Source organism: Vicia villosa, unplaced genomic scaffold, assembly GCF_029867415.1.
Source record: "Vicia villosa cultivar HV-30 ecotype Madison, WI unplaced genomic scaffold, Vvil1.0 ctg.000764F_1_1, whole genome shotgun sequence".
Classification (NCBI taxonomy): Eukaryota; Viridiplantae; Streptophyta; class Magnoliopsida; order Fabales; family Fabaceae; genus Vicia; species Vicia villosa.
In genome coordinates this window covers 391,015-418,762 of record NW_026705343.1, presented here as the reverse complement: position 1 = coordinate 418,762, position 27,748 = coordinate 391,015, and the positions used below count along the sequence as shown (strand labels likewise).

The following is a 27,748-nucleotide window of genomic DNA, read 5'->3' as shown; positions in this document are numbered from 1 at the left end:
GGTTTAATCGAACTATTTTGGAGAGAGTCAGATGCATGTTGACTAGTGCGGGGTTAACAAAGGTGTTCTGGGCTGAGGCTGTTTCGACAGCAACATATCTGATAAACAGATGTCCTTCAACAGCGTTAGATATGAAGACACCTGAAGAAGTTTGGTCGGGACATCCACCAGATCTCGACAAACTGAGAGTATTTGGCTGCGTAGCCTATGCTCACATTAGGCAAGACAAGGTCGAACCTAGAGCTCTGAAATGCATGTTCATGGGATACCCTGAAGGAGTCAAAGCTTATAGGCTATGGTGCCTAGAGCCAGGTCACAGGAGGTGTATCACCAGTCGAGATATAGTTTTCAATGAAGCTGAAATGGCTTTTAAGAAAACTGATGATGTTGGTCGAAGTACAGAAACATCTGACGAAGAGCTGGAACAGGTAGAGATTCCTGTTGAGGTGGAGCATGTTGATGCTGAATTGCATATCCCAGATGAAGTCGAAGAAGAAGCAGAAGATGCTGAAGTTGAGGAAACTGACGATGACTACCTATTGTCGAGAGATAGGTCGAGAAGAGTCATCAAGCCACCTCAGAGACTTGGATATGCAGATCTTATAGCTTATGCCTTAATCTCTGCAAGTGAGGTTCTAGACGAAGAACCTAGAGACTATAAGGAAGTTATGAGGAGTCGAAATAAGACTGAATGGCTGAAGGCCATGGATGATGAGATGAAATCTCTTCATGATAATCATACTTGGGAACTGATCAAGAAACCTGTTGGGGCAAGGTTAGTCAGCTGTAAATGGATTTTCAAAGTTAAGGAAGGTATTGAAGGAGTGACGTCGAAAAGATACAAGGCAAGGTTAGTTGCAAGGGGTTTCACTCAGAAAGAAGGTGTCGACTTCAATGATGTGTTTTCTCCTGTTGTGAAGCATAGGTCCATTCGAATGTTGCTTGCCATGGTGGCACAGTTCGATCTTGAACTGGAACAAATGGATGTGAAGACTGCGTTCTTGTATGGTGATTTAGATAAAACGATCCTGATGAGGCAACCTAAAGGGTATGTCGAAAAGGGGAAGGAAGATTATGTGTGCAAGTTAAAGAGATCTTTGTATGGTCTGAAACAATCTCCTCGACAGTGGAATAGGAGATTCGACAAGTTCATGGCACGCATAAGTTTCATTAGAAGTCAGTTCGACCACTGTGTTTACTTCAGATTTCGACCTGGTAATTCATTTGTTATTTTGTTGCTTTATGTGGATGATATTCTCATAGCAAGCAACAGTGTCGAAGATGTGATGAGGGTGAAGGCTGAACTCAATAAGGAGTTCGATATGAAGGATCTGGGAGCTGCTTCCAGGATTCTTGGAATTGACATTCGAAGAGATAGAAAGAAGTCGAAGTTATGCCTATCTCAAGAGGCATATCTACGGAAGATTCTTGAAAAGTTTGGTATGTCGAATTCGAAGCCAGTTGTGACTCCAACAAACCCTCAATTCAAGCTGAGTATTGATCAGTGTCCCAGTACTGATGTGGAAAGAGCCTATATGAATAGCATCCCATATGCTAATATAGTTGGTTCTTTGATGTATGCTATGGTTTGTACTAGACCCGACATAGCATATGCAGTAAGTCTTGTAAGCAGGTACATGGCGAATCCTGGAAAGGCTCACTGGCAAGCATTGAAGTGGATTTTAAGGTACATAAATGGGTCTCTGAATAGAGTCCTAATTTATGGTGGAGCCTTGGGTGAAGATGGTAAAGCAGTAATCGAAGGATATGTCGACTCTGATTATGCAGGTTGTATGGATTCCAGGAAATCTATTTCTGGATATGTTTTCACTATGTTTGGCACAGCAATTAGTTGGAAAGCAACACTTCAGAAGGTTGTTGCTCTATCAACCACTGAAGCGGAGTACATTGCATTAACTGAAGCTGTGAAAGAAGCATTGTGGCTTGAAGGTTTTGCGAAGGAGCTGAAACTTCAAGGTCGAGGTATCACTGTTAAATGTGATAGTCAAAGTGCAATACACCTGTCGAAGAATTCAGCCTATCATGAGCGAACTAAGCACATTGATGTGAGGCTGCATTTCGTCAGAGGAGTAATCGAGCGTGGAGAAGTCCAAGTGCTGAAGGTTTCGACTGAAGACAATGCTGCTGATATGATCACCAAGACATTGCCGAGTTGCAAGTTTTTCCACTGTATGCAGTTGATAAAGCTGCATGAAGAAAGCTAGTTTGTTCCCTTGATGTTGTAGAGTTAGATCCAAGGTGGAGATTTGTGAGATTTTGGATCGAACTCTAGTATGGCCGAAGGGTAGCTTCTTGGTTCGACAGGGTTAAGCATGAAGTCGAAGGTTGTTCACATGCTTGTGTCGAAGATGCTAGGGTTGTTAGCATGTTAAATTAGGTTTTAGTGTTTAAACCCTAATTTGTTAAGTTAGCTTGTTTATTAAGTTGACTTGTGTAATGGGCCTTGTGGAAAAAGCCCATTAGTTAGTATGTTAGGTTTTATTATAAATAGCATACTAGTCTCTCATCATTGCTAAGCTGCAAATCCTAATTTAGGGTGAGAGAGGTTATTTGTTATTCTTGTAAACTTGTAATCTTGTTTTAAGAGAAAGTGAAAGAATAGCAGTTATAACCAATTATTGTGTTCCTCTTCTTCCTTGTCCTTTATTCTTCCTTGTTTTATACTTTGTTCTTGGCATTGAATTCACAACAATCTCAATCACAATATTTACTTTTCATGTTAATCTCTCAATCACAATCTTTACTTCTCATGCCATTAAATCTCAAGTATAATTTACTTATATCATTGGTACTTCTCATGCCACTAAATAAGTATAATTTACTTATACCATTGGTTATAAAAAATATTAGTTTAAAAGTAGATACATGAGAGATCTTGGCATCAACGACGGCATAATGTAAAAAATTTGGTTTAAAAGTAAATACGTGAGAAATGGCGGCAGCAACGACGACATAATGTAAAAAACTTGGTTTAAAAGTACATACTCCTTATTTTTGTATGCCTTGATTTCTATATTTACTACTAATATTTATTAATTCTTAATTTTAGAAATGGTGGGTGGCAATAATGAGAGAAGAAGGGTATAAACTCCTTATTTCTGTATGCTTTGATTTCAATATTTATAATATTTGTTAATTCTTGATTTTTTTTTAGGTATAAATTTTGAAACATTATAAAATATATTTGAAAAATTGTTGATAAATTGGATTGTGAAAGATTGAGGAGAGTTAGAAGATACAGATTTATTTTGTTTGTTCAATTTTATAATATGCTAAGTCTTTTTAATTTTATTGATGTTTATTAATTTTTTATTATTTATTTGTAGGTACTGTCTTATCAAGTCACAACATATTTCTTCCACTATAATAAATAAATAAATCATGAAAATATGAATCAATATGGTAAGATATAATAAATTTTAAATAATTAATTTTTTTAGAGAAATTATATAATTAAAACTTTTTTTGGACATGACATTGAATAAAAAATTCTTAAATTTTATAAATTATAGATTAAACACTAAATTGAAATTTACATTGATTGACTCTTATATTTATTATGAATTTAATGATTAATCACAAACAATACATACACATAATTTTATATAACATTTTTTTATAATATTGTATTATTCACGTAAATATGACATCTTTCTAATTTAAAAATATAATTGAAATCTTTTATGTATAATTTATTAACATTTCTCATACTATAAAATTTTATTTTGTATTTAATATAATTTTAAAGTATGTTTAATCATATAATTATAATTAACTATACTTAATCAAATATATTATTTGATTTTAAAAAAATCCAGGTAAAAATTATAAACAAATCCGTGCAACGCACGGGCCAAAAATCTAGTTATTTAATGAATACGATGATTTGTTATTGGGGAAAAGTCTTATTTAGGGTTTATTTTATTTAATAATAAAAACTACTAAATAATATTTTCAATTAACTAAAAAATAGGAAGTAATAAGTGGCTTGTGGGTTTAGTATTATTATTATTATTAGAGTTTTTTTTTAAAAGAAGTTGTAGGATTATAATTTAGTATGATAATATGATGATGATAGGTGGTATGGCAATATATAAATAGTAATACAAAATGAGATTATTAATTATTTTGCAATTTATTTTATTTATTATTTTTAGCATAGAAAGTAATTAAGAGTTTGTTTGTTCCAGGTTTATAAAAATAGATTTTTTTTTTGTATTTTTGAAAATAGATTTTTCAAAACCGTTTTTTTAAATATTATAAATTATTTTAAAATTTGTTTTTTCAAAAATGAAACACTAATTTTGACATCCTATAACATAAATATACATTCTTGAAGACCAAAACTTAGTCAAAATCGCAATTTTTCAAAAGTTGTATTTCAAAAATGATTTTTATGAAAATCTATTTGAAATAGCTTTAAAATTAAGTGATTTCTTAAGAATAGCTATTCAAACAAAATTTTCATTTGAAACTTTTATAAAAGGTTTTTTTGTAAAAAAAAAATCACAAAATTATGTAACACTATAAAAATCATTTTAAAAAAAAATCAAAATAAACGGGCCCTAAATACGGTGTGAAAATAGATTTTAAAGGGGTTATAAAAAACTATTTGAAGTGAGAATGTAAAATTATATGCATTTTATAATAAGTTTGTAACTTAATTTTGTGAAGTTTTTCTCATTATTAATAATTAAATATCACATTTTGATGTATCGCAGTTTAAACGATTAGAAATTTACTATTTTATTATAATAATTGTATTCATATATAATTGTGTAATTTTTATAAAAAATTGTATTATAATTAATTTACATCTTATGTTATTAATTTTATTAAATAAAGTTGTTATTTTGAGAAACTTATGAAATTAAGGTTGTAATTATATATTTTTATTTTATTTTATTAGTTATTTTATTTTTTATTTATTATTTATTAAGCCAATGACACCATATATATATATATATATATATATATATATATATATATATATATATATATATATATATATATATATATATATATATATATATATATATATATATATATATAAAATAAGAGAGACATTATTTTTTACTTTATTTAAATTTTATAAAGTTTTATGCTTTATATATTATTTTCATTAAAAATATATATTATAAATTTTTTAATAAAAAATGCAATTAATGTAAACAAATTTTCTTTTAACATAATTTTTTTAAGTTTAAATTTATTTAATGATAGTTTAATAAAATTTACCGTGCATCGCACGGGTGTAGTTGTCTAGTTTCTTATTATATGTATTTCTTTGACTAGAATATAATTTTTTTAGAATTATGTTTTTTTGTGTTATTCTTCAACATTAACAATAGAATTTTATAATTTATTTTTATAGTATTACTAGACAGAGACCCGTGCTGTCGCCCGGGTGCATTATTTGTAGTGTAATATTTTTTAAATGATGCGAAAAAATTTGAAGTAAAAAAGTTTGACAAAATTGTATATGTAAAATAAAAATTAACCATTTAAAAATAAAATTTACTAATAATATATTAGTAGTATGAAAATTAGGTTCTAAGTTAAAATAATTATGCACAAAAAATTTTTAAGAAAGGTCAAGAACACAATCGCAAAATAAAGTAAGTATTGAGGACAGATAAACCTTAGCAAGATTAACAACTATTTCATAGTCAATTTCACCATGCTTTGCAATTCCAACCGCGTGAATTTTGAGGATGGATAATTTAATCATGATAATATAAATAACTAAAAAATATGTAGTAATTTAGAATCTTCAAATAATAATCATTAAATAAATAAAAAATAACAACAAAATATTTTTTAATGTGATAATTTGATTAAACTATACCATCATATTGTCTTGAATTAAAATAATGATTGATTAAACTAAAATAAATATTGTCTTGTTAGTGACCCGTGAGATAAATATATTTTTAATGTTATTAAAATTTAAAAAATACATTATACTATCATGCAATTGATATGGTATAAAACTATTTAAATACAAATAAATTTAAAATGAATTATTTAACTATTAAATAATTATACAAAGAAAAAAATTAGAAGGAAAAAGAATAAAAAGAATTTTAACATTTGAAAAAATAAATAAAATATGTATTAAATATAAAATATAAATAAAACTTATTAAATATGTCATAAAAACAAAAATTTAAATTCATGTGTGTAAACTTAGTAATATATAATTAAAAATAATCTATATAATAAAATTTATTATAATATTTAAAGGATAATTTAATTTGTCTCCACAATTTACTCTACATAGCTAATAGTAGCAGTCATGCTTAGCAATTTATCATGTAGAATCTAATAGTAGCACCTGGGATAACATACACATGACATAATCACGTTGACAATATCATGGCTTACATGTTTGTGAGTTTGATCAAACGATACTTTTAAAAGTAAGTATAGAGGAAGATTATGTGTACTCAATGACCAGGGATGCAACTGTACCCCTCAACTTTTACAATTTATATCGATTGTTTTATATATTTTAATCTTGCATCCCTTCAAAATTTTGTCTTGCACCAATGTAGCAAATGCTCTCTCATTAGAGTGACACTTCCAATACAGCTTGCAGAGTTATAATGATTGAAAAGTCAAACAAACTTAAAACATAGTAGTATCTTTTATTATAATATAATTATACTGTAGTAATTATGAATTAAAACTTACTATGAATGACAAGTGAGCCAAACAGATTATATGAATTGGTTGATTTTGATTATATGTAATACAATATATATTGTTTATGATTTTATTTTAAACAACAAAGAAACATATCATTAAAATAAGCCAGCAAGAAGTTGTGCAAACATACACCAGTATCCACTAATTATCACACATGAACACTATGCCAAGTAATCTAAGACCAATAAACAAAACCACTTGAATAACACCTAAGCCAAAAGAGAAACTACCCCAAAACAATTGAATACAAGAAATATAACACTGCATGACAGATACAAAACACCAGCCCAGAAGTGCATGACAGAACAAAAACACCAACAGAGAACAATTTAATTTCAATCTATCTAAAAGATCTCTCTCTTGACACCAAAATTCCTAATACTCCGAGACGATCGCGCCTCACAACCTACTGCACAACCAGCAAGCACTCTTTTTTAAAATATCTACCAGAAGCACAGACGCTGCAGAACACCCGAGGGGAAATGTTCGATAGCGCGCAATAGACCAACCGCCCAGGATTTTTTAAATGGAACAATCTGTAGCATTTACCAGCAATGAAAGTCTCAATTAAAATCCATCCTGCAGCGCATGCTACAATCGATCACAGATGCAAATGACGCTCCAATATACCATAAGTAAGGGCATCAGTTCCAATAACCACTTTTATCCTTTAACGGCTTCTTTTAGTATCCAAGCTTAAATGAACCAATAAATGGTGTGTCTACTTCTAGATGCTATTTTGAATTTCTTTATCAAATACTACTCATGGTTTATATGCTATAAGATACAAGTGACACGACTTCAATAGCATCAAAATATTTCTTTCTCGATAAAATCGGTTAAAACATTACCTTGTATTCCTTCATCCAAGCTACAAGGTGATCTGCCAAGAAAAGTCATTCAAAATGTTTTAAATATAATTGGAAGTTATATTATAATAAGCAAACAATAATTTCAAATATTTAAATACTAAATACTTCGATACAAACCTGGAAGGCACCTAAAACTTCGATACGAAATACAAAATGTCAAAAACCCCAGCTTCACACAAACACTTTCTTTTTCAAAGCCCTAAAATTTGCAAATAACACAATGAGAAAAATATCAACATAAAGAAAATACTGGAAAAATTTGCTAAAAGAAATACCATAGATGTCACAGTTTTTCCTCTCAAACACAAAGAATCAACTATATATCCACAAAGGTGACTTGTTGAATAATTTTCCATTCCTATTAATAAAAACAAATATGAACCATATACAATTTTTTAGGAAGGGTTGAGTCATAGATAAAATGAAAATAGAATGGGTGAACAAATCTAAATTATCCAAGACAGAACTTTGTATCTTCCATACTTTTAGGTTCTTATGTACTGGGCACAAAAAACAAAAAACAAAAAATTGCTGGATAGTTTCTAATGGGCGGACACAAGCAGGATAACTTCGAGGTACCCGTGTAGCAACCTGCCCTAAAAATTAAGCTTTTAGAGTCGTCACCTATTCTGAAGGGCGAATAGGAAACCCTACGCAGTTAAGAGATCGGGGTAAGATTATTATAATCAGGTCGAGGGAAGGTGTTAGGCACCCTCAACCCTTTCCTAAGGTTTGTATCTAAGGTTAAGGCTTATGGCTAAAATATTTAGGATAATAGCTAAAGAAGTGAAAAGGGCAAAATTGAGATTTTAAGTGAATTGAGATTTTAGAGAGGGGGACTCGCCTTAGTTATCCAAGTGCCTACGTATCTCCTTATGGAGAATCAGAGTCAACGTAGTTCGGGCACAGGGTTGTACGCCTTAGAATTAGTATGAGGTTGTTTGAAGGCTTTTTGAATGGCCTATCGTAGTTTTTGAAATGCGAAGTTCGAAGGTATTTTGAATTACCTTGTCGTAGTTTTGAACATCGCGGTGTTGAAGAGATGAAAATCCGTAGTGTCGTGGTTTAGTGTGTTTTGAATGTTTGGGCATACAACCCTGATTTAATATGTCACCGTTAGTTGCGATGATCAATAGGTTTGATCATTATAGTTAACGGATTGAATGTATTGCTGGTTGCTCTGATCGATAGATTCGATCGTCACGGGCAGCAAATAGAATGTATTTTAAATTGTGTATATTAAATTTCATGTTTTATTCTTTTATCTCTCGGCGACTAATAGATTTAGTCGGGTCGAGGAGAGAATTAATCGAAGGTTAATGTTTCGCCAAATGGGCAATGGGATCGGGCAAACCCTAATGCATATAACCTTTCTAGGGTTTTTATTGTGATTTTTAACCATTTAAATTAATTAAATCAATTATAATTGATTAAAATCAATTAAATCGAATAATCGGGATGATCCTAAATGATTTTAAATCCTAATCTTAATTTTAACCTAATTATATTATTCAAATCCTAAATTAAAATAAATTAATTATAATTTATATTAATCCTAAATAATAAAAATAGAAAAAATATATATGAAAGAACCTGGGGCGAGATCCTATGTGGCGTGGTCTTTGAAGGTCTATGGTAATCCTGCAATTCTGGGCGTTGGATTTGGATATTGATGTGATCCTGTGGCTATGAGGCTCTGGGCGTACGGTGAGCCACGTACGGGAGACGCACCAGATTATGTTCAAATAACTGAGAAAATAAAACTACAATCCTGGAGATCGAACCCAAGAGATCGTGGTTGCAAGTCGCCATGCATTACCAATTACTCTACACACTGCAAGTGCTAATATAACGAACGCATAGAATAATATTGAAAACAAACAACGAACTCAAAAATTAAAAAAAATGAGGGCGCGTGGATACTGTTCGCGTTCTTCTTCTTCGTTTCTTTTTTTTGTCTCTTTTCGGCTCCCCCCTTTGCACAGCCCCCTTTCCCTTTTCTTTTATATTAGTCTATTTTAGGTTTTTGTTCTTTTTACCTAATGGGCCTATTGAAACTAAACCTAATAATCCTAAAGATAATCCTAATAATAATATTTAATAATAATAATAACTAATACTAATTACTAATAATAATAGTTAATAATAATAAAAACTAATGATAATCCTAAAAAATCAACAATAATTAGTTAGTAAAATTAAAAAATATTAACACTAACTAATAATAAAAATAATAATAATAATAATAATATAAAACAAAGTGTTAGTGAAACACAAATGATATTAAAAAATGATAGAACTTTTTTTTTTTTTAATAATTGGGCCCATTGTTTGGATCCCAAATATACTTGCTATTCAAACCCCTATTTTATTTCAACCGATTTATAAGGGAATTTTATAAGAGGTCGAGTTTAATAATAGATATATTAAACCCCATGGCTCTTAATTTTTAACACCCTTAATAAATTAGAAGATGTGGATTATATCGGATAAATTTTGGGGTATGACAACCCGATATCGCTTTCCTTCAATGTTGAAATGGAAATAAACTCAAATTAAATCATAACACCACAGAGAGTAGACTGCCATCTATCAGTAGGAACATGATATTTAATCAATATATCTTCTATAGTTTCATCGTGCTTTCCTTCTAGAACTTCCTGAAGTGTAATGACTGTGTCCTTTGTTCTATTAAGGATATCATTATTGTCTTTAGTATTTAGACTTTGAAGGTGTTGATGTAAAGAAAAAAATGTAGAAGATATTGCAAACTGAGTAGAAATAGCCCAATTTGTTGATGCTAATTGTCTTATACGATTTTCCAAATCTTTGTTATGTTCATTTGAATTGTTATGTGTCTTTTCAAATACTAAGCTATGTAAATACTCAGCATTTGCAGGTCTTGTACTTTGAACCATTTTGTAGAATTCAATTTCTTCGTTTCGTAAGAGTTCCTCGGGTGAACTGTATTCAAGAACATGTGAAGCGTACAAGAAAGCGAATCATCAACATTGACTTTATATCATCATGGTAAGTGCAAAATTTAGGAATTAAATCTTTGTAGTTCATGCTACTTGGATGTACCTTGCCAGCGTCTAGTAAGAGAATCTGGTTGCAATCAATAATTGTATTCAATCTATGTGCAATGATGAGCATCGTGCAGGAATGAAATTCTTGTCTAATAGTTTTCTGTATAAGAGCATTTGTTCGAACATCTACAGCAACAGTAGCTTCATCAAGGACGAGAACCTTTGATCTTCTTAGCAATGATCTAGCTAGACTCAGTAGTTTCCTTTTTCCATTGAAAGTTTGAGAAACACTAAGAAAAACTAACTAATACAAGCATGTTTTAAAATTTGATTAAAGAAGATTATATGATTGATACTTTTAATTAATATGAGAAACCTCCATGAATAAATTTATACTATAACCTATGTACCTGAGCATGTAGACCAAATGAATTTCTTCTTATCACATCCTTCAAGTGTGCACTTTCCAAAGCGAAGAACCAATGTTTTAAAAATCATAACACCAAGAAGCAAACTCAAACTAAATCATTACACCATAGATCTAAGAATACGAAGGAGTGAAAAACCTGCAGTTAACAAATTAAGAACTATGAGACACAATTTTTCTGTCACTTTCATTTAACACCCATGTAAATGGGTGTATCCTCACCTAAAACTTTACCCAAATGGAACATATTTGTTGGGAAGGAATCGAAATAAACACAAGCTTCAGCTGACATCAAAGCAACGGATCTTGATATATCTACAGAAAAATAAGACTAAACGTTAGAAAACATGAAACTCTTTAAAGCATAAACGTTTGAAAACATGAAACTCTTTTAAGAAATATCACAAATAGGTAAAATGCAACAAAGTATTAGAAAGGATAAATTAAATCAGAAGTAAAGAATAATGAAAAAGGATACGCAAGATCTTGACTTTCAAATCTGTGGCCATGGAAACAATGTGGATCTTGACTTTCACTTCTGAGGGAAGACTTTGAAGAAAAAGATGACTTAAAGCCCCGGTTCGGAGTGGAAGTTGCGTGAGGAAAAGGAAAAAGATTAAGTTTCATTGCAGAACCAGCCCAATCTTTTGCCTGTAACGTGAACTTGAATCTGAAAACCCTAGCCACAAAGGAGAGAGAAAGAGAAGAGAATATGTGTTGAAGTGAGAGAGTGTAGAGGGTTGAAGTGAGAGAGTGCAGAGGGATAGGAGAGGGGGGGATGGGGAAGGAGAATTTGAAGAGTGACACGTTGCATTCATTTTCATTGGGCAATAAAAAGTGATAGGATTATTTTGTTAAATACTAAAATGTCCAAATTGTAGTGTAAATTTTTTTTGAGGCAAGGGAACTTTAGGTAGAATGCTCAATCTCTTAGTATATGTTTGTATAGTAAATAAATTTTTATTTGTAGATAATAAACAATAGATATTGTTAAATAGAAGAAATTTTAATTTGAATGAGTCCGACAGATGATATTTCTTTAGAAAATGGTTATTCAGAAAATAGTTGTTGACCATTTTGATCATAATATCATGGAGAAAGACATGTTAGAAGTTGAAAAAATTGAAACTTTTGAGAGTCCAAATCCTATATCTTCAAGTCCGAATATTGTTATAAATAATTTTTTAGAAGAAGTTGATAAAGATGAAATTTGTGATGAGGCAAATATGGTTCCTTTTATTGGTCAAATATTTCTTACTGAAGAAGAAGCATTTGCTTTTTACAAGAGATATGCATATCATCACGGGTTCTCAATTCGAAAAGGTCGGTTCATAAAACAAAAGAATGGAATTATTAGTCGGTGTGATTTTTTTTGTCATCGTGAAGGTAGAGTTTCCTCGAAAGACATAGAACCATCAAAAGAACAAAGAAAAAGAGAATCAACAAAGTGTGAATGTAAAGCTCATTTACAAATTAAACTACAAAAGTCTCAAGATATATTTCCAAGTGAGTGGCGAGTTGTAACATTTGTTGTTAAACACAATCATGGTTTACTAACTCAATCAAAGGTGCGTTTTTTACCTTCTTATCGAACTATCTCTGAAAATGATTACGATCGTATTTTCTTATTAAAAGAAGGCGTGCTTTCTGTTAGACAAATAATGCGTATCTTAGAGTTAGAGAAAAATGTGAAGCACATATATCTTCCATTTATTGAAAAGGACATTCGCAATCTTTTTTTGAAAGCCAATAAAAAAGTTGAAGGAAGTGATGTTGTGGATCTTCTAAATTATTGTGAGAATGCAAAAAAGAGTTGCTCAAAGTTTCAATATGCTTATACACTTGATGAAGAAAGAAGGTTAGAACATATTTTTTGGTCCTCTGCATCTTGTTTTGATGATACAAAAAATATGGTGATGTTGTTGTATTTGATACTTTATACAAGGTAAATTCTTATGAAATGCCGTTTGGAATTTTTGTGGGTATGAATAAACATGGAAAGACTATACTTTTTGGATGCGCACTTTTACGGAATGAAATAATGTATGCATTTAGTTGGTTAATGAAGGTAATTATTTCTTTTTTTCCTATTAATTTGATTATTTAATCCCTTTTCTTTAATTTGTTTATCTGATCCTTTTTATAGATTTTTTTTAATTTGATGAAGAAGTCACCGATGACTATATTAACCGACCAAGATCCATGGATGAAAGAAGCAATCTCGAAAGAAATGTCATCAACAAAACATAGTTTTTGTATATGGCACATAACTTTCAAGTTTAGTTCTTGGTTTAATGCTATAGTTCGAGACAAATATGCAAAATGGTGTTCTGATTTTTATGTACTGTATAAATTGGAGACATGTGAAGAATTTGAGTATCAATGGCCAAAAGTTGTTTCGAAGTATAACTTGTAGACAAATAAACATGTGAAAGGATTGTATGATATTAGAAAGTATTGGGCACTCGCTTATCTTTGTGAATATTTCTTTGGTGGAATGACAACCACTGGATAATCAGAGAGTATTAATGCATTCATTAATAAATTCATCAATTCCCACACAAGTTTAACTGACTTTGCAAAGCATGTATGACATATTTTTAACTATATTAATACTTATTGTTTCTAAATTATTGTATTAAAAAATTATAAATTATTTTCAGGTTGATATAGCAATTGATGATATTAAGCAAAAAGAAGAGCCTGATATAATGTTAGAAAAGTGCAAAGGGTCAAATATAAAGTTGATATCACCATGACAATAGCAAGCTCAAAGTGTTCTCACGCGTTTTTCTTTTCAGAAGTTTCAAGATGAGTTTAAAAGATCAATCCAATACTCAATTCTTCACGAGAATGGTAATGTGTTAGTGTTGCAATACTATAAAGATGATAATAGTATGAAACATCAAGTCTTTTGGGATGGTAAAATAGCTATATGTAGTTGCAAACTATTTGAATTTTGGGAGATATTGTGTCGTCACATTCTTAGTGTTTTTCTTCATAAAGATTGTCATAAAATCCCTAATGATTACTTGATGTCACGATGGCGGCTTCAAGCATCACATGCAGATGAAGTAGTTTATTATCAAATAATAGATTGCAATAACGAAGCTCGTTCACAACAAGTTATTCATTGTCCCCCAATTTCTAAAACAAATGGCCGTCCTAAATGAAGACGAATTAAAGGTGAAAAAGAGTTATATCATAACATGAATGCTTGTGGATTATGCAAAGGTGAAGAACATAACATTGTTATATTCCCCTACAAGAAATAGAAGAAGACAAAAAAAATTGTGAAGATGCAAATTTAAATCCAATTCTTCTTTCAAAAGTTTAGATACATATATATTATTAAATTTATTAAATTAAACTTCTAATTGAAATGTGTTTTTGTTTACAGTTTTTTTCTTCTTATAACAGAAATATGCTCCTGAAGTTGATGAACAAGTATAATGGAGATTCAATATTTTGTATTTTATCAAAATATTTAAACTTTTGTATTAATACTTAAATTAAATATGAATTTTTATTAATTATTATTTTATTTTTATGTTATATTTTATTGTTTAATATTTTTTTAGTTTATTTTGTTTGAAAAACAAGTAGTTTGAGTTTGACACTTTAGATAATGGATATACTGAGAGAGACAAAGAGTTAATAAATAAATTAACTCCTATAATTTAATATTGTATTTAATTACGAATACATAGTTTTTTTTTATGTGAATTATGAATACATAGTTAATTTAACATTTAATTATTATTTATTTTTTAAAAAAAAAGTAGAATCGATGACTAAAAAATATTTAAATGCTTTATATTATACAAAATTTATATTATTTACTTTAAATAAACAAAATTATGTCATAAATAAAACAAAATTGAAAGCAAAACGCAACCACACACCTTGATTTGCCCGATAAAAATCCAATCGGAATTGAAAGATACTCATCGCCGGAATGCCCCCCGCCGTGTCCAACGTTGATGGCCGCCACTCGTTAAGCCAGATCCTTGCAGAATTCTTCAAGTTCGCCGTGGACTCCGCCGTCGACGGCTACCTCAAAATCATCCCTGGTCGGTTTTTCTTTCTCGCTCGCTCTAATCCAAATCTTTTTCCGTTATTTTCGGGATCATCCTTTTGATACCGAAATGGATCTTATTCCGTTGTTTTTCTGAATATTGGAATCGTTTTTACCTTGGTCTGATTACTGGATTTATTTATTTTTTTCAGTTAGGAGTTGTATGATTGCATGGTATATAGTTTCATTGTTGTTAGTTTTTATCTTTCTATTCCAATTAGATTAATCATGTATTGTAGATGTTTGATTTAAAATTAGTTTTTTTGGATTTTAATTTCCGAAGGTTTTTATAAGTTTAACTGCATGTTGTTCTGTTATAAACCTGAAATTAATGATTTTATGACGGGAAGAGATGGTGAAAGATTATCGGAATGCATGGTGGCTATACTCCCCGGTGCAGCGGTGGGGCCGAAGTGCATAGTCTTTGATGCTCTCACGCCCAAGTCAGTAGGGGATTGAGGGATAGAGGTCTAGGGTTAGAATAAAAACAGACTTTGATTTGTGATGAATGTAGGCTTAGATCAAAGAACAAGTGCATCAGTTACATGGATCAACTTCCGCCAAAGTACTATCTAGGACTGCGTTTCTATCCAAATTGTTAATCTCAAGATTTTTCTTAATAACTTTGCTTGTAGTTTTTCTAGACTTTCCTCTACCTCTAGTTGTTTAACTTCTCTGATCTACTCTTCTTACCCCCACAGAATCCACAAATCTTCCCTCTACATGCCTAAACCATCGGAGTCTATTTTTCAATATCTTTTCTACTATTGGTGTTACTCCAACACTCTCAAATATTGTCATTTTTAATTTTATCTTGTCTAGTCTTACCGCACATCTACTGCAATATCCTCAGCTCTGCTACACTTTATTCTCGTGATGATTCTTTAGGCTTAAGATCAAACATTCAACAAAAATAAGTAGGCTTAGGCCAGCCCAAATCTTGGTTGGAATTAGTAATGTAAATAAATTGGATGACATAAATTATGAAAGGCACAAAAGTTTACATTTTTTTTATGATTCTTTAGGCTTAAGATCAAACATTCAACAAAAATAAGTAGGCTTAGGCCAGCCCAAATGATGGTTGGAATAAGTAATGTAAATAAATTGGATGACATAGATTATGAAAAGCACAAAAGTTTACATTTTTTTATTTTGATGGGAAATTTTAATAGTTAATTCGGAAAGAGGTATTTGTTCACACCGCGGATCAAACCCTTCTTTTTAATTCCATAACTAATTGATTAAAAACTTGTCCAAACTGAATTTGATCATTTAGAATTAGCTTCTAGCTAATACGGGCTATCATTAGGTGAGATTAGTATTTGATTCTTTACTTGAGGGAGAACTCTTACAAGTGCTTATGGAGAAGAAGATGACAGGGTTTTGTAAAAGTTGACTGTAACTGTAAGTTATAACTTATAAGTAGTTGTAAAACCTTTTCAACTTCTCTTTGGTTATAAGTTCTGGGGAAGTTTATCTGGTTTGATTTAAAGATCGTGTAAATGTTTTGTTGATTGTTTGAATCTCAAATGCAACCTGTCTCTTTTTTGATGATGCATTCCTCCTTGTCGTGAATTTGTTTTTTGATAAATGCTCCTTGTCATCGATTTTCTGATACTATGTCATAAGATTACCATTGATTTGTGACTATGCCAATCATCTATGTGAGATCAAACGATTTTATAATGTGTTTTTACTTATCATATTTTTAGTTAAACATTTGACTTCTAAGTATTTTTTTATAGCTTTTCCTTGGTTGTTCTTGTTCTTTCTCTGCCTTTAGTAATTGGACTACTTCTATTTAATTTACTCTCTTTACTATGAAATCTAAAATGTTCTCCATGTCCTAACAACCTAAGTTGATTATTTTCAATTAAATGCCATTACTTTTCACATAAGATTTTAATGCTTCAAGGAATTCCTCAAATATCATTACTATGCTTATTGCAGGTAGAAAGCATGCAGATAAGATGGTACGGGAAGAACTGATAAATATACCAATGTCGACGCCATTGAAGACCAAGAAACACCTTGATAAAAAGGTTGCAAATGAACTCCTTTTTGAAACAAAAGTGGGGGAAGAGAAGGAAGAGATGAATAATATAAAGCAGCAGTACAAAACATCAAACAAACTTGTTGAAGATTCACAGCCTCCAAACAAAATGGGTGATAATGGCTTTAAGGGAATTAATCTAATACAGAAAGATGAGAAAAAAGTATTCATCCGGTCTCGTCTATAGACGGCTTGTCTATAGAATGAAATTTTCTTAATAGCAACACAATCTTTCCATCACTTTAATAATGGATTTCTCATAAAATAGTAGGATCTGATATGAATTTCACTCAAATAGAGATGTTGGTGTGTGAATATTGGTAGCAAAGACAGTGTAGTATAGTGTTTTGTTTGTCTTTTTTCTCTTCTGATCATGTCTGAAGCTGAGTGATTTCATAGGTCTTGTAACTCGTTCTTCCTAAAGTATGTAGTGATATATGACGTATTTGCATGGTGTAATTTTACTCAACTTTTACATGGAGTTAAATATAAAGAGTAAAATAAATATTTTCTCATTTATAATATTAAGCTTAATTGACATGTAAATGATTATTGTAGTTATTTTAAGTTATAAACTAAAACAATAAAAAAAATGAAAGAAATGCTTTCCATAGTCATTTAAAAAGTTGTGCTTGATGAGACCGGTTTAGAATTGATCCTATATCTCAAACAGACTAAAATCAATAACTTAAACTTAGTTTAATACTGTCGTCATGACTATCAAAACAGATTGATATTCCAATTAATTTGATATAAGCTCTCATTTAAACTTCCAATTTCAAGTATAATCAGGATATATTTACTAGATCGTTAATGAGTTATATTTACATTGAATAAGGGTAAGCCTAATACTTTAGAATTCTCGACATAGAAAAAACTTCAGCAAAAAACAATTACGAATTTGTGCATGCCTTCGGCAACTTGAGACACATCAACCATGTGTATTAATTTGAATAAAATAAAATCCATGTTACAATGCTTTCCTTCCGCTGCCATGATTCAGATGCCACAATACTTTAAATATGAAGTCACATACGTACATCTTCGTAAAAAAATAGATTTATCTATAAAGATTACACTCTTCCCCTTAAAAGGGGTATGAAACAATCATCTATCTTAACCTCATGGTTTACAATACACAAGTGAAGCTCTATTTCTAAAATAAATCAACACACCAACTCCATCACAATGCTCTATTAAGAGAAGATAATTTCGTAGAGCAAGTCCCAACTGCAGTTCTAAAACGCAAGCAAACAAATCACACCAACTCCATCAGAACGCTCTAGTAAGGGAAGATACTTTCGTGCCACTGGGAGCAAGTTGCAAGTCACAAGTGCAGTTCTAAAATGCAAGCAAACAAATCATCCCATTTTACCTCTACAGCGCCAGATGACATGTTCAATGAAATTCAACCGACTTGTCTGTACTAAATAATCCCCTTAGAAATGCTAGATGTTGCATTTATCTTTAGTGTGCGCTCAGGGATGTAGGTAACACCTATTCAAAACCAGAATGTATGTTAAGCCAAACATGGTAAAAATATTTGAGAGATATATACGTAAGAATGTATGCTTGGCAGTTTGCACATGGAAATAAGTAAACAACTATAGAAAACAGGAAACAAATTACAATGCAGAATAAATAACAGAGGATGGACCCAAATGACGCTCAAAATCTTAAACATGCTCCAGATGATGGCAGTTATAATCTGATTGAGAAATCCCCGTGAGTTTAAATAGTATTGGTGATTTAACTATCTAATTTATATGTCCAAACATTTTCTACCCAGGAAGTGTCATCAATTAATTCATTTCATCCGCCCGAAGGTCACATAAGGATGCAGTTTTTAATATCTTGAGATATCTGGAAAAAAATTCAAGTCATGGGGCACTAAATAAAATGGGCAAAGCAAAAGTAAATTATTTTGATACAGGTTCAGCTGCATCAAGGGTGATTGTGTCCACCATAATACATTGCATTGCATAATTCAGGGACCAACACCTCACTAGGTACAATTTCCCAAACATCTACTTTACTAACAATAAATGGCATCATCCAAATGTGTGTCGATCCATACCTTTTTCTTTGACATCAATTTGCAAAGAGTCGAGCGTGATTGTGCCATCAGTCAATGGGAGTAGCTCAAGCTTAATAGTGGATGTGGATTGAGATGGGATACATCTGATGTGGAGAATACACGGTTTTAAATTGATCAGTACCCATTTAAACTTAAAACAAAACCACAAATAAAAACAAAACATAATATATTACCCCAGTGGAACTCTACTCTGGAGCCACAGATGTGTACAACTCACACCAGAATTAGGGATGACATCATCATTCTTAGAAACTGTTTGAGGTCTGCCATCGTCACTTATCCTTCCCAAAAATTCTGTGAAACCAATAAAAGGACTCGATGGAGTGGCTGGTGAACTCAGTGAAACCACTGAAGGGGGTGAAATAAAAGATGCTGGAGCAAGCACTGTCAATGTTAGATCCTCAGATGTCAAATTCGAAGCTTGAAGAGTTAAAACCTGACAAAGAAATGGCATTTAGATTAATCTAATTGTAATTTTAGGAGAATAATCATAGCAAACAAAATATGAGCATTAATGCAAGATCCCAACTCAAGATAGTCAAAACATAAAACATATATTAACCTGCACATCAAGTTGGGAATTTCTTTCATAAGGTCCTGGAGACTCTCCTGATATCTCAGATGCAACAGAAATCATAATATCCCTCGGCATACGTGGACGCCAACTGGTTGGTTGTTTAAAAAATAATTTTGATGCTTTATTAAGAACAAACGGAGGGAAAAGAACACTAGTTAGCACCTTTATATGGTATAACCGAACAAATCAAAGGGGGCCAAAGGCTTACTTGTATAATTGCATCGACATGACACCATAACTGCATACTGATCGTCAATAGAAGAAATCTTACTTCTGTCAAGACTATTGGAAGAAAGACTTGATTTTGATGCCGAGCTTCCAGATTGCAACTTTGAAAAGTGGGGACTTTCATCCAGAACCTTTAGATGATTACAAACAGATGTTGCAGGTTTAAGGATGAAAGAGTGCTCCTCACCTCTCCTGTAATTAGAAACTTCTAATAAGATGAAGAATAGTAGAGTTAACTGCATAAACCAAATTCTGAATTTCACATCCTCTTCATCCAACCCCAAGCTAACCAGATTGATCCAACCCCAAGATACATAGTGTCGAAGATATTATTAGGATTGCTAATTAATTATTTTATTCCGGTAGTTATTAGATTTAATTATTTTAATTAGATAGTATCAAGCTAATTAAGTTGTTGCTAATTTTATGAATCTATTTATGTAAAGTTGTTATACTGTAAACACTATTTATATGAGCCATATTCAGCAGAAATAAACAATTCATTCGGAACAATTCTTTCCGACTTTACATAGCCATGTGTATGTGATACACATTTTTTTCCCAAATTATGAGTGGAAAATATTCTTGGTCCATAAACAAAAATAAACATGGTATTCTCCAAGGAAATTTTTTGGATTATTTTATGCCTTATTATGCCATAGATATTCAACTAAGTTTTGCATTCACCGCCAACTAATTTGTTGACTGCCCTACACAACCCACTCATTATAGTCGCTGGAGGTAGATGAATAAAAAATCTAGGAAAAACTACTATGAAAGACTTAGAGATCAATAGTTTGATAGAGTGATGTTTCATGACATATGATATTGGAAGTTATTTAGATCTTGTTGAACATGTGTTATTGGAAGTTATTGAGATCTGGTTGAACATGTTATGGTTGAACATATGATATGATAGAACATTACAACTAAAAACAACCAAGTTCTATCCCACTAAGTGGGATCTGCTACATGGATCAAATTACACCATAATGTTATATCAAAAACCATGTTTCTATCCAACTCGTCAAACTCAAGATCTTTTCCTAATAAGTTTCTCTTACCGTTTTTCTAGGTCTTCCTCTACGTCTAGTCGTTTAATTACCCTCCATATGATCTACTTTTCTTACTTCAGAGTCCATAGGTTTTCTCTCTACATGTCCAAACCACCCAAGTCTAGGGGTGCGCATGGGTTGGATAAACCCAATAAACCCATTAAAACCCACCCAAATCGACCCAGGGTTGGGTTATTGGGTGAATACGGTTTTCAAAAATGAAAATCCATTCAAAATAATTGGGTTATGGGTAAACCCACATCCAACCCACCAAGTCTATTTTCCACCATCTTTTCTACTTGGGTGTTATCCCAACATTCTCTCTGACATTTTTATTTCTAGTTTTATCTCGTCTAATCATACCACACATCCATCTCAACATCCTTATCTTTGCTACACTTATTTTATTTTTGTATTGGTTCTTTACCGCCCAGTATTCCACCACGTACAATATTGCTAGTCTTACATCTATCTGATAGAATATTTCCTTCAATTTGAGTGGTACTTTATTGTCATATAAAACACTTGAGGTCCTCCTCAATTTCAATCAACCAGCTTTAATTTGATGGTTTACGTCTCCGTCTATTTCTCCATCATTTTGTACTATGGATACAAGATATTTAAACCATGTAACCCGCGGTATGATATGATCTTCAACTTTGACCTCTAGGTTAGAAACACCACTCCTTTTGCTAAACTTACATTCCATATACTCTGTATTACTTCTGGTTAGGCAAAAGTCATACGCTTCTAAGGATTGCCCCTTCACAAAGGGTTTCCCCTTAAACACAAACTATAAAATTCTCTTAATGAAACCTTTCTATTTTCCCTATTTCTCTAATTGTTCATCCTTTAGCTAACTTCCTCGAATACTTACTCCACATTATTCTACCCTTCTATCTTTACACCCCACTCCACTTAAACCTTGACCATGTTTATACATTTGTTCATACAAACAATTATAAATATGGTACAGTAGGAATACCAACTGAACTAAGATGTTATGAGTTACAGCTCTCATTAGAGAGAATTGTAGCTGTTGTAAGACACTAACTAATTAAAGTAGATAAACAGGAAATTACATTCTAATAAAATTCATGACCTTGCATGCCCCATCTCTAACTTATCTAGCTCCATGAATCTAGTTTAATACTTAAAACTGAATTTAGTCTTCCTTATCCTAATGCCTGAACAGCAGCATAAATTCATACTAGTAAAATATTTCTGTAAATTTCGTTTGCCTGGTCAACCATATCTTATTCTCCTTTTTCTAATTGATATCATGTTACTAATAAAAGTCCATTAGATGCTGGTAGTTTTCAAAAACAAAAATCAATTCCTATTCATACCTACATTCTTCTTCTTTTATCTTATAAAAAAAAGTATACCTTTTTTTCAAATGTTTTCCACAATTTTTTCGAAGAAAAAAAAGTTTTTTTTTTACAAAATTGTCTAAACACAAAAACTCACCCTCAAAGCCACTTACTTGCCTCTAGCCGGAAGAGGCGTGCGTCAATTACATGAAATGATACCTGTCCAACAGATTCTCTTAATAAATTCAAACCACAGTTCATCTTAATATATTAATTTAAATTACTCTTGCATCCTATCAGCTAAATCCCTGGAACAATAACAGCAGCGCAAAGTTGGGAAAGCTTTTTTAGTAAAGCTAATGTTTGGATTGGGGTAACAGTGGAAGAAGCTATAGGAAGGAACAACTCTTACCAAAAGAAGAGGGGGAATTGATTCATATACATTAGAAGAACTGGACCCTCCTCCCTTACTTTGCGAAAAGTTAGAATAATTATTCCTCCCAAATTTGCAGGAGGGCAAGGGGATAGATTACATAGCATCTTGAAACAATTTCCCCCTCTTTGGCAGGGTTAGGATTACTCAATAAGAGAATATATAGAACTAATTAACGAAGGGTGCGCAGCATGATATCAGATATTGAACAATACAGACAACATTAAGAAAAATAATAAGAATAACAACCTGAGGGATAAATTTGGTAAAGAATGGTCGTTTCCAGCTTCAATACATGCAAATGGTAATGATGACGGTGGTCCAGCTTTTGTTGCTTCTTCAAATATAATTGTAATGGCATCAATAAATATGACAATATCCGGAGCATGTACAGGAGCAATATTCTGAAGAACAACTTAAAAAATATTAATAAAAAACAGAAGCCGGCAACAGTTGATAGTATAAATGGCCTTTCCCCCACCCACACACCCAAAAAAAAAGGTATGAAAGTTCAAACCTTTATTTGAACGCACAGAAGATCTTCTGAATTGCAGTCAGCAGCAAAAGAATGAATCTCTACAGGTTGTATTATTTCAAGTTTCCTTCTCCACCTTCTTCCTGGGGTATAGATACCTTGCAATCCACAACAAACAGAAAATCTTTCTCGCTCCAATGAGACACCTCGAAAAGATAAAAGTTCTTCAGCCTCATTTTTTTTCCTTAAAAACTTCTGAGATGAGATCTGGTCCCACTCATCAATGTCAAAATCTGGCTTAGAACTAGCTGCTTTCAAAGGACCAGGCGGCGGAATAGTATTTTGGGGTAATGATGACATGGAGTAACTTCTAAAATGGCTTCCAAAAGAGAATATCTGAGGGCCAGATGAGGGTGAAGAATTGTACTTCTGAGAGGTGCTACTGGTTCCGGAGTTTGTAGGCAAAGGAGAGGGAGATAATGGGCGAGACCCAGAGGGAAGATTGTTATCTAATGGAAGTATCCATTTCAATAGGTCTCCACATGGATCCTGATTTGTATAAAGTGAATTGCCCTGGCTCTCAGAAGACAATATTTTCCCTTCATATTTTTCATATTGAAGAATTTCTATACAAGGGTCTCTAAGAAAATTAACACCAACATTCACCTGTAAAAGAACCTGGATCCTTCCAAACAGGAAAATAGAATCAGATCAGTAATCTGAGCAAATGAGATTATTCATGCATATTTAGGAGGATTTTGTGTATTGAAAACAAAATATGCCACAAAAGTTATAAAAAATGCATTTAATGATCCACATGAGTTTCACAGGAATACTTCACCAAGATCTTTCGAAGTATTAAACAAACATGGAAAACGCCCATGAAATATATTCAAAACTTGATAAATGCTCGTGTTCATTTAAGAGAAGAAGCCAACTAGATTAGTGCAACAATTTCCCAACACAAAATGTATGTCCTAGAAATTTCATTAATACTACCTCCGTTCCTTTTTATAAGAGACAAGTCATTTTTTAGGTTCATTGAATAACTAATGTATTTGGTCTCTTTATAGACTAGATACATTGATTATTCAATGAATCTAAAAAGTGCATTTTCTCTTATAAAAAGGAACGGAGGTAGTAATTAACAATGATAGTTACATAAGTTAATATACTCCTTAACAGCCCAAGTAGCATATAGAAATTGTTCGCTCCGAATTCCATAGAGCAATATATGGATTTTAAATGTTGATAATGCAGTTACAAGACAAAACAGAGCTGAGTATGCAACAACTCATAGCACAACCTCATTTATGCCTTTTACAATCAGGATAGACAAATGAACTGGATTCCATGTTTTGCATCTAAGAGTTACTTATAGCTTAATATACACAAGGCATTGGTGCATGTACGCACATACAGATACCGTTTAGAAGTTACAAATGATTTTATATTTTAAGTAAAAGACGATCAAGCTGCTAGTAAGTGTGCATGTTAGGAAAATGAAAACTTTTAGTGATCAAAAGGGAATAAGAGGAGAATCCCAAATTGAACCAGAAAATAATCAACATTATGGCACATACCACTATGTCTCCATTAGGTAGGGCACAACACTTCACAGAATTCCTCGCCACTCCACCAGAAATAGTTGCATCAAAATTTGCCCTATCAATAACTGCACTAATAGAAGACTCATGTTTTACAGTTTCTTTCACTTCAATTGATGAGATCTTTTGGCCATTTGTTTCAGAGAAGATGGATTTTTTGGAAGAACCGTGTCTAGACCAAAGTGGCTCATCAGACTCACAAATCCTCACAAAAAAGTGTGAACTCTTGAATTTGTCCAACAACGATGCAGTCTGTCTTTTATGAACCTCCATTCTTAGAAGGGATTCACCAGAAGAAACATCTGATGGGTGATCAGCCTTTGCCTTTGGCAGGTTTTCCTTGTTCTCATCTTGACCACTAGAACTAAGTTGCTCTTCTCCAGCAACTGAATTATTTCTGTGCTCGATGTTCCCGTTTTCTTTGTTAGGGCTGTGACCTATGCCATTCTTACTCATCGCGGCAGCAACTTTAAAGGGGGTGATAATCTCTGTGTCTTGCTTACATGCAGACAAGCATGCCACAATATGAACTTGTTCACCTGAGTTATAAGTATAAATTAGGTCCATGTAACTTTCTGTACGAGCTGACAGATCAATAAACATATTTTACACAGAGAATTGTGCTCCAAAGAAGAAAAGAGTCTTACCAGGAAAGAGAAAGGAACGGTCTAGAGTACGCAGGGATTGGATATCTGATACGTGATTCCAGTCTTCAGGAAGCTCTTCTGTTAAAAGATGGAAAGAAACATATCAAGTTAGGACAAACTGAACAGACAATCTAAAAGTAAAGACAATAAAAAATATTCCCCTAACTTCAAATTATAAACACTACCCTTCTAAAATGAATGCCAATCAAAATCATCTTGTCCTCATAATTTCACTCATTCGAAACTCAGTTGCCACTGAAGTAGAATTTGACAAACAATCATAACTGAATTAAACAGTTTTGTTCAGTCCTCCTCAGTACTACCACCCACATTAGAATGATTAAAATGATGAAAATGTTATGCACCTCGTTTTAATCTTGTATTCTATAACGTTCTATCTCTAAAACGAACCCAGATTCCGCGTAGTCAGAGAAATCATACAATCACGCAGTCAAGGGATCTTGACCCACCATTAGATGAAAATCAAACAGCTCATATTCTAACATCACCAAATCAAAATTTAAATAAATCTCGAAATATGATCAGTCTAATCTTAATCTAACAACCGATAACCAACTTCGTGAATGCACGACTACAAAGAATCCAAATCCCTCTAAAACACAAATAAATAATAAAAAACATTCGTAAAGCTTAGTCAAACTCGAAAATGTCAACCCTGGGTATTGTCAAGTGAAGAAAACAGAACAAAATGATAACAACAATCCTCAACTCAGTTGGTTCCACCCAAGGCTGTCTTTGAAGGTGCGCAAGGTGGCCCTACAACACAAGGCTTCACACTTTTCATGATTAAGCTATAGAAAAAAAGACCTCCATACACATATATTCCCCAGTTAATTTACTGTTAAATAGGACCCCTTAAAAAAATTCATGACTAACTGAAGTTAACTTCAGCTTCTTATACAGGGTCTCTCAAAAGTTTGAGACGGCTCTGGTTCCACCTTTCTAATTCTAACCAAACTAAAATTAACCAACTGTTTCATCCCAATACAAGATCTCTCCTCTTTATAGAATACAGCACACCAAAACATAACACATATAACAACATATCAATTATTCTAACAAGTTTAACATACACTATTCAAAGGATCAAATCAATAACATAACACCAATACACTAATTGTGTTTAGTGAGTAATCAATCAAACAGTAACACATACTATAAGGAATAGCAATCCATCCTTCTTCTTCCGCCACATCCAAATGCTTAGCCAACAAACTCGCCTCATTTTTCAAATCACAAACTCCATTCTCCCCATCCATCTCTCCCTCAAACTGCTCCACCGTCGTACCATACCTCGCATACGGATTCTCCGACAACAAACTCTCCAAAGAGTGAGAGCCATGAACAGGCCGAGGAGGAGGAGAAGGAGGAGGAAGCGCATCAACACGAGGCTCCGGAATCGATGAAGGTTTAGCTTTATCTTTATCTTTATCTGAATGTACGTGTGTTGCGGAACGCATCAAGAAATTCATGTTTGTAAGATTTTCAAAACCTGCAAAACTCGAAATCAGTGGCTAGGGTTTAAGAGTTTTTGCGAATTGATCGAGGATTTGAGAAATGGAAAATGGAAAATTTGAAGGATCGAGAATGAATACCTGATTTGAATTGAAGCAAAGAGGATTGATTGTAAGAAGTGGAGTTGCGTGATGCAACCACCAAGTACGATCAACCAATTCACTTCAATCTCGATCTGAATCTGTGCTGGAAACTCTTACACTCTCTCTGTGTACAGTGAAGATTGATTTCTTAATTCGTGAACTTAAACGCACCGTTTAGGTTCGGGGTAATTATGTTTGATTATTTGGTTAGAGTTCAGTTACTCTTTTTTTTATGTGAATGTAATTGGACTTTTCAGTTATTATGAATAAGTGCATCAAAAAATTAAATTTAGTATGAATTAGAAATGATGATAATTTTTTTTATTCATGTGTGTGGGTAGTGACACTGACAAATTGACAATGATTAATTGTGTTTGAAGTATTGTATTGTCGTTTATTATGTTCTTTTAAAAAAATCAAATATATATATCAAAATATAGACTTATAGTTAGTTGTAAGTTTTAGCAATTTATGTGTCTTTATGGTGAAAATGGTGAAGCTACAA

The 27,748-nt window shown here is 32.3% G+C and overlaps 2 protein-coding genes and 1 pseudogene across 2 annotated transcripts; 2 read left to right on the top strand and 1 right to left on the bottom strand.

The window, feature by feature from the left end:
• Window positions 1-12,075: 12,075 nt before the first annotated feature.
• On the top strand, window positions 12,076-14,397 carry LOC131631069 (protein FAR1-RELATED SEQUENCE 11-like; annotated as a pseudogene).
• Window positions 14,398-14,926: 529 nt separating this feature from the next.
• Window positions 14,927-17,713, top strand: LOC131631076 (uncharacterized). The gene is made up of 2 exons (XM_058901860.1): window positions 14,927-15,133; window positions 17,089-17,713. Exons 1-2 carry the CDS (start codon window positions 15,019-15,021, stop codon window positions 17,376-17,378), a joined length of 405 nt encoding a protein of 134 aa, XP_058757843.1. The 5' UTR covers window positions 14,927-15,018; the 3' UTR covers window positions 17,379-17,713.
• A 490-nt stretch (window positions 17,714-18,203) lies between these two features.
• LOC131631075 (uncharacterized) lies at window positions 18,204-27,449 on the bottom strand. Its single transcript, XM_058901859.1, has 11 exons — window positions 27,241-27,449; window positions 26,802-27,137; window positions 25,625-25,702; window positions 24,954-25,516; window positions 23,413-24,048; window positions 23,145-23,299; window positions 20,075-20,286; window positions 19,852-19,985; window positions 19,463-19,725; window positions 19,269-19,372; window positions 18,204-18,688 (listed from the first exon to the last, which is right to left on the bottom strand). Exons 2-11 carry the CDS (start codon window positions 27,115-27,117, stop codon window positions 18,618-18,620), a joined length of 2,532 nt encoding a protein of 843 aa, XP_058757842.1. The 5' UTR covers window positions 27,118-27,137; window positions 27,241-27,449; the 3' UTR covers window positions 18,204-18,617.
• Window positions 27,450-27,748: the final 299 nt, after the last annotated feature.

Excerpts from the sequence above, each read along its gene's own strand:
- LOC131631075 (XM_058901859.1), bottom strand. The coding sequence starts at position 27,117 with ATGAATTTCTTGATGCGTTCCGCAACACACGTACATTCAGATAAAGAT. Across the intron at positions 25,703-26,801 it reads ATGGATTGCTATTCCTTATA|AAGAGCTTCCTGAAGACTGG; the intron begins GTATGTGTTACT and ends ATCTTTTAACAG. Across the intron at positions 23,300-23,412 it reads TTCTGTGCGTTCAAATAAAG|AATATTGCTCCTGTACATGC; the intron begins GTTTGAACTTTC and ends GTTGTTCTTCAG.
- LOC131631076 (XM_058901860.1), top strand. The coding sequence starts at position 15,019 with ATGCCCCCCGCCGTGTCCAACGTTGATGGCCGCCACTCGTTAAGCCAG. Across the intron at positions 15,134-17,088 it reads CTACCTCAAAATCATCCCTG|GTAGAAAGCATGCAGATAAG; the intron begins GTCGGTTTTTCT and ends TGCTTATTGCAG.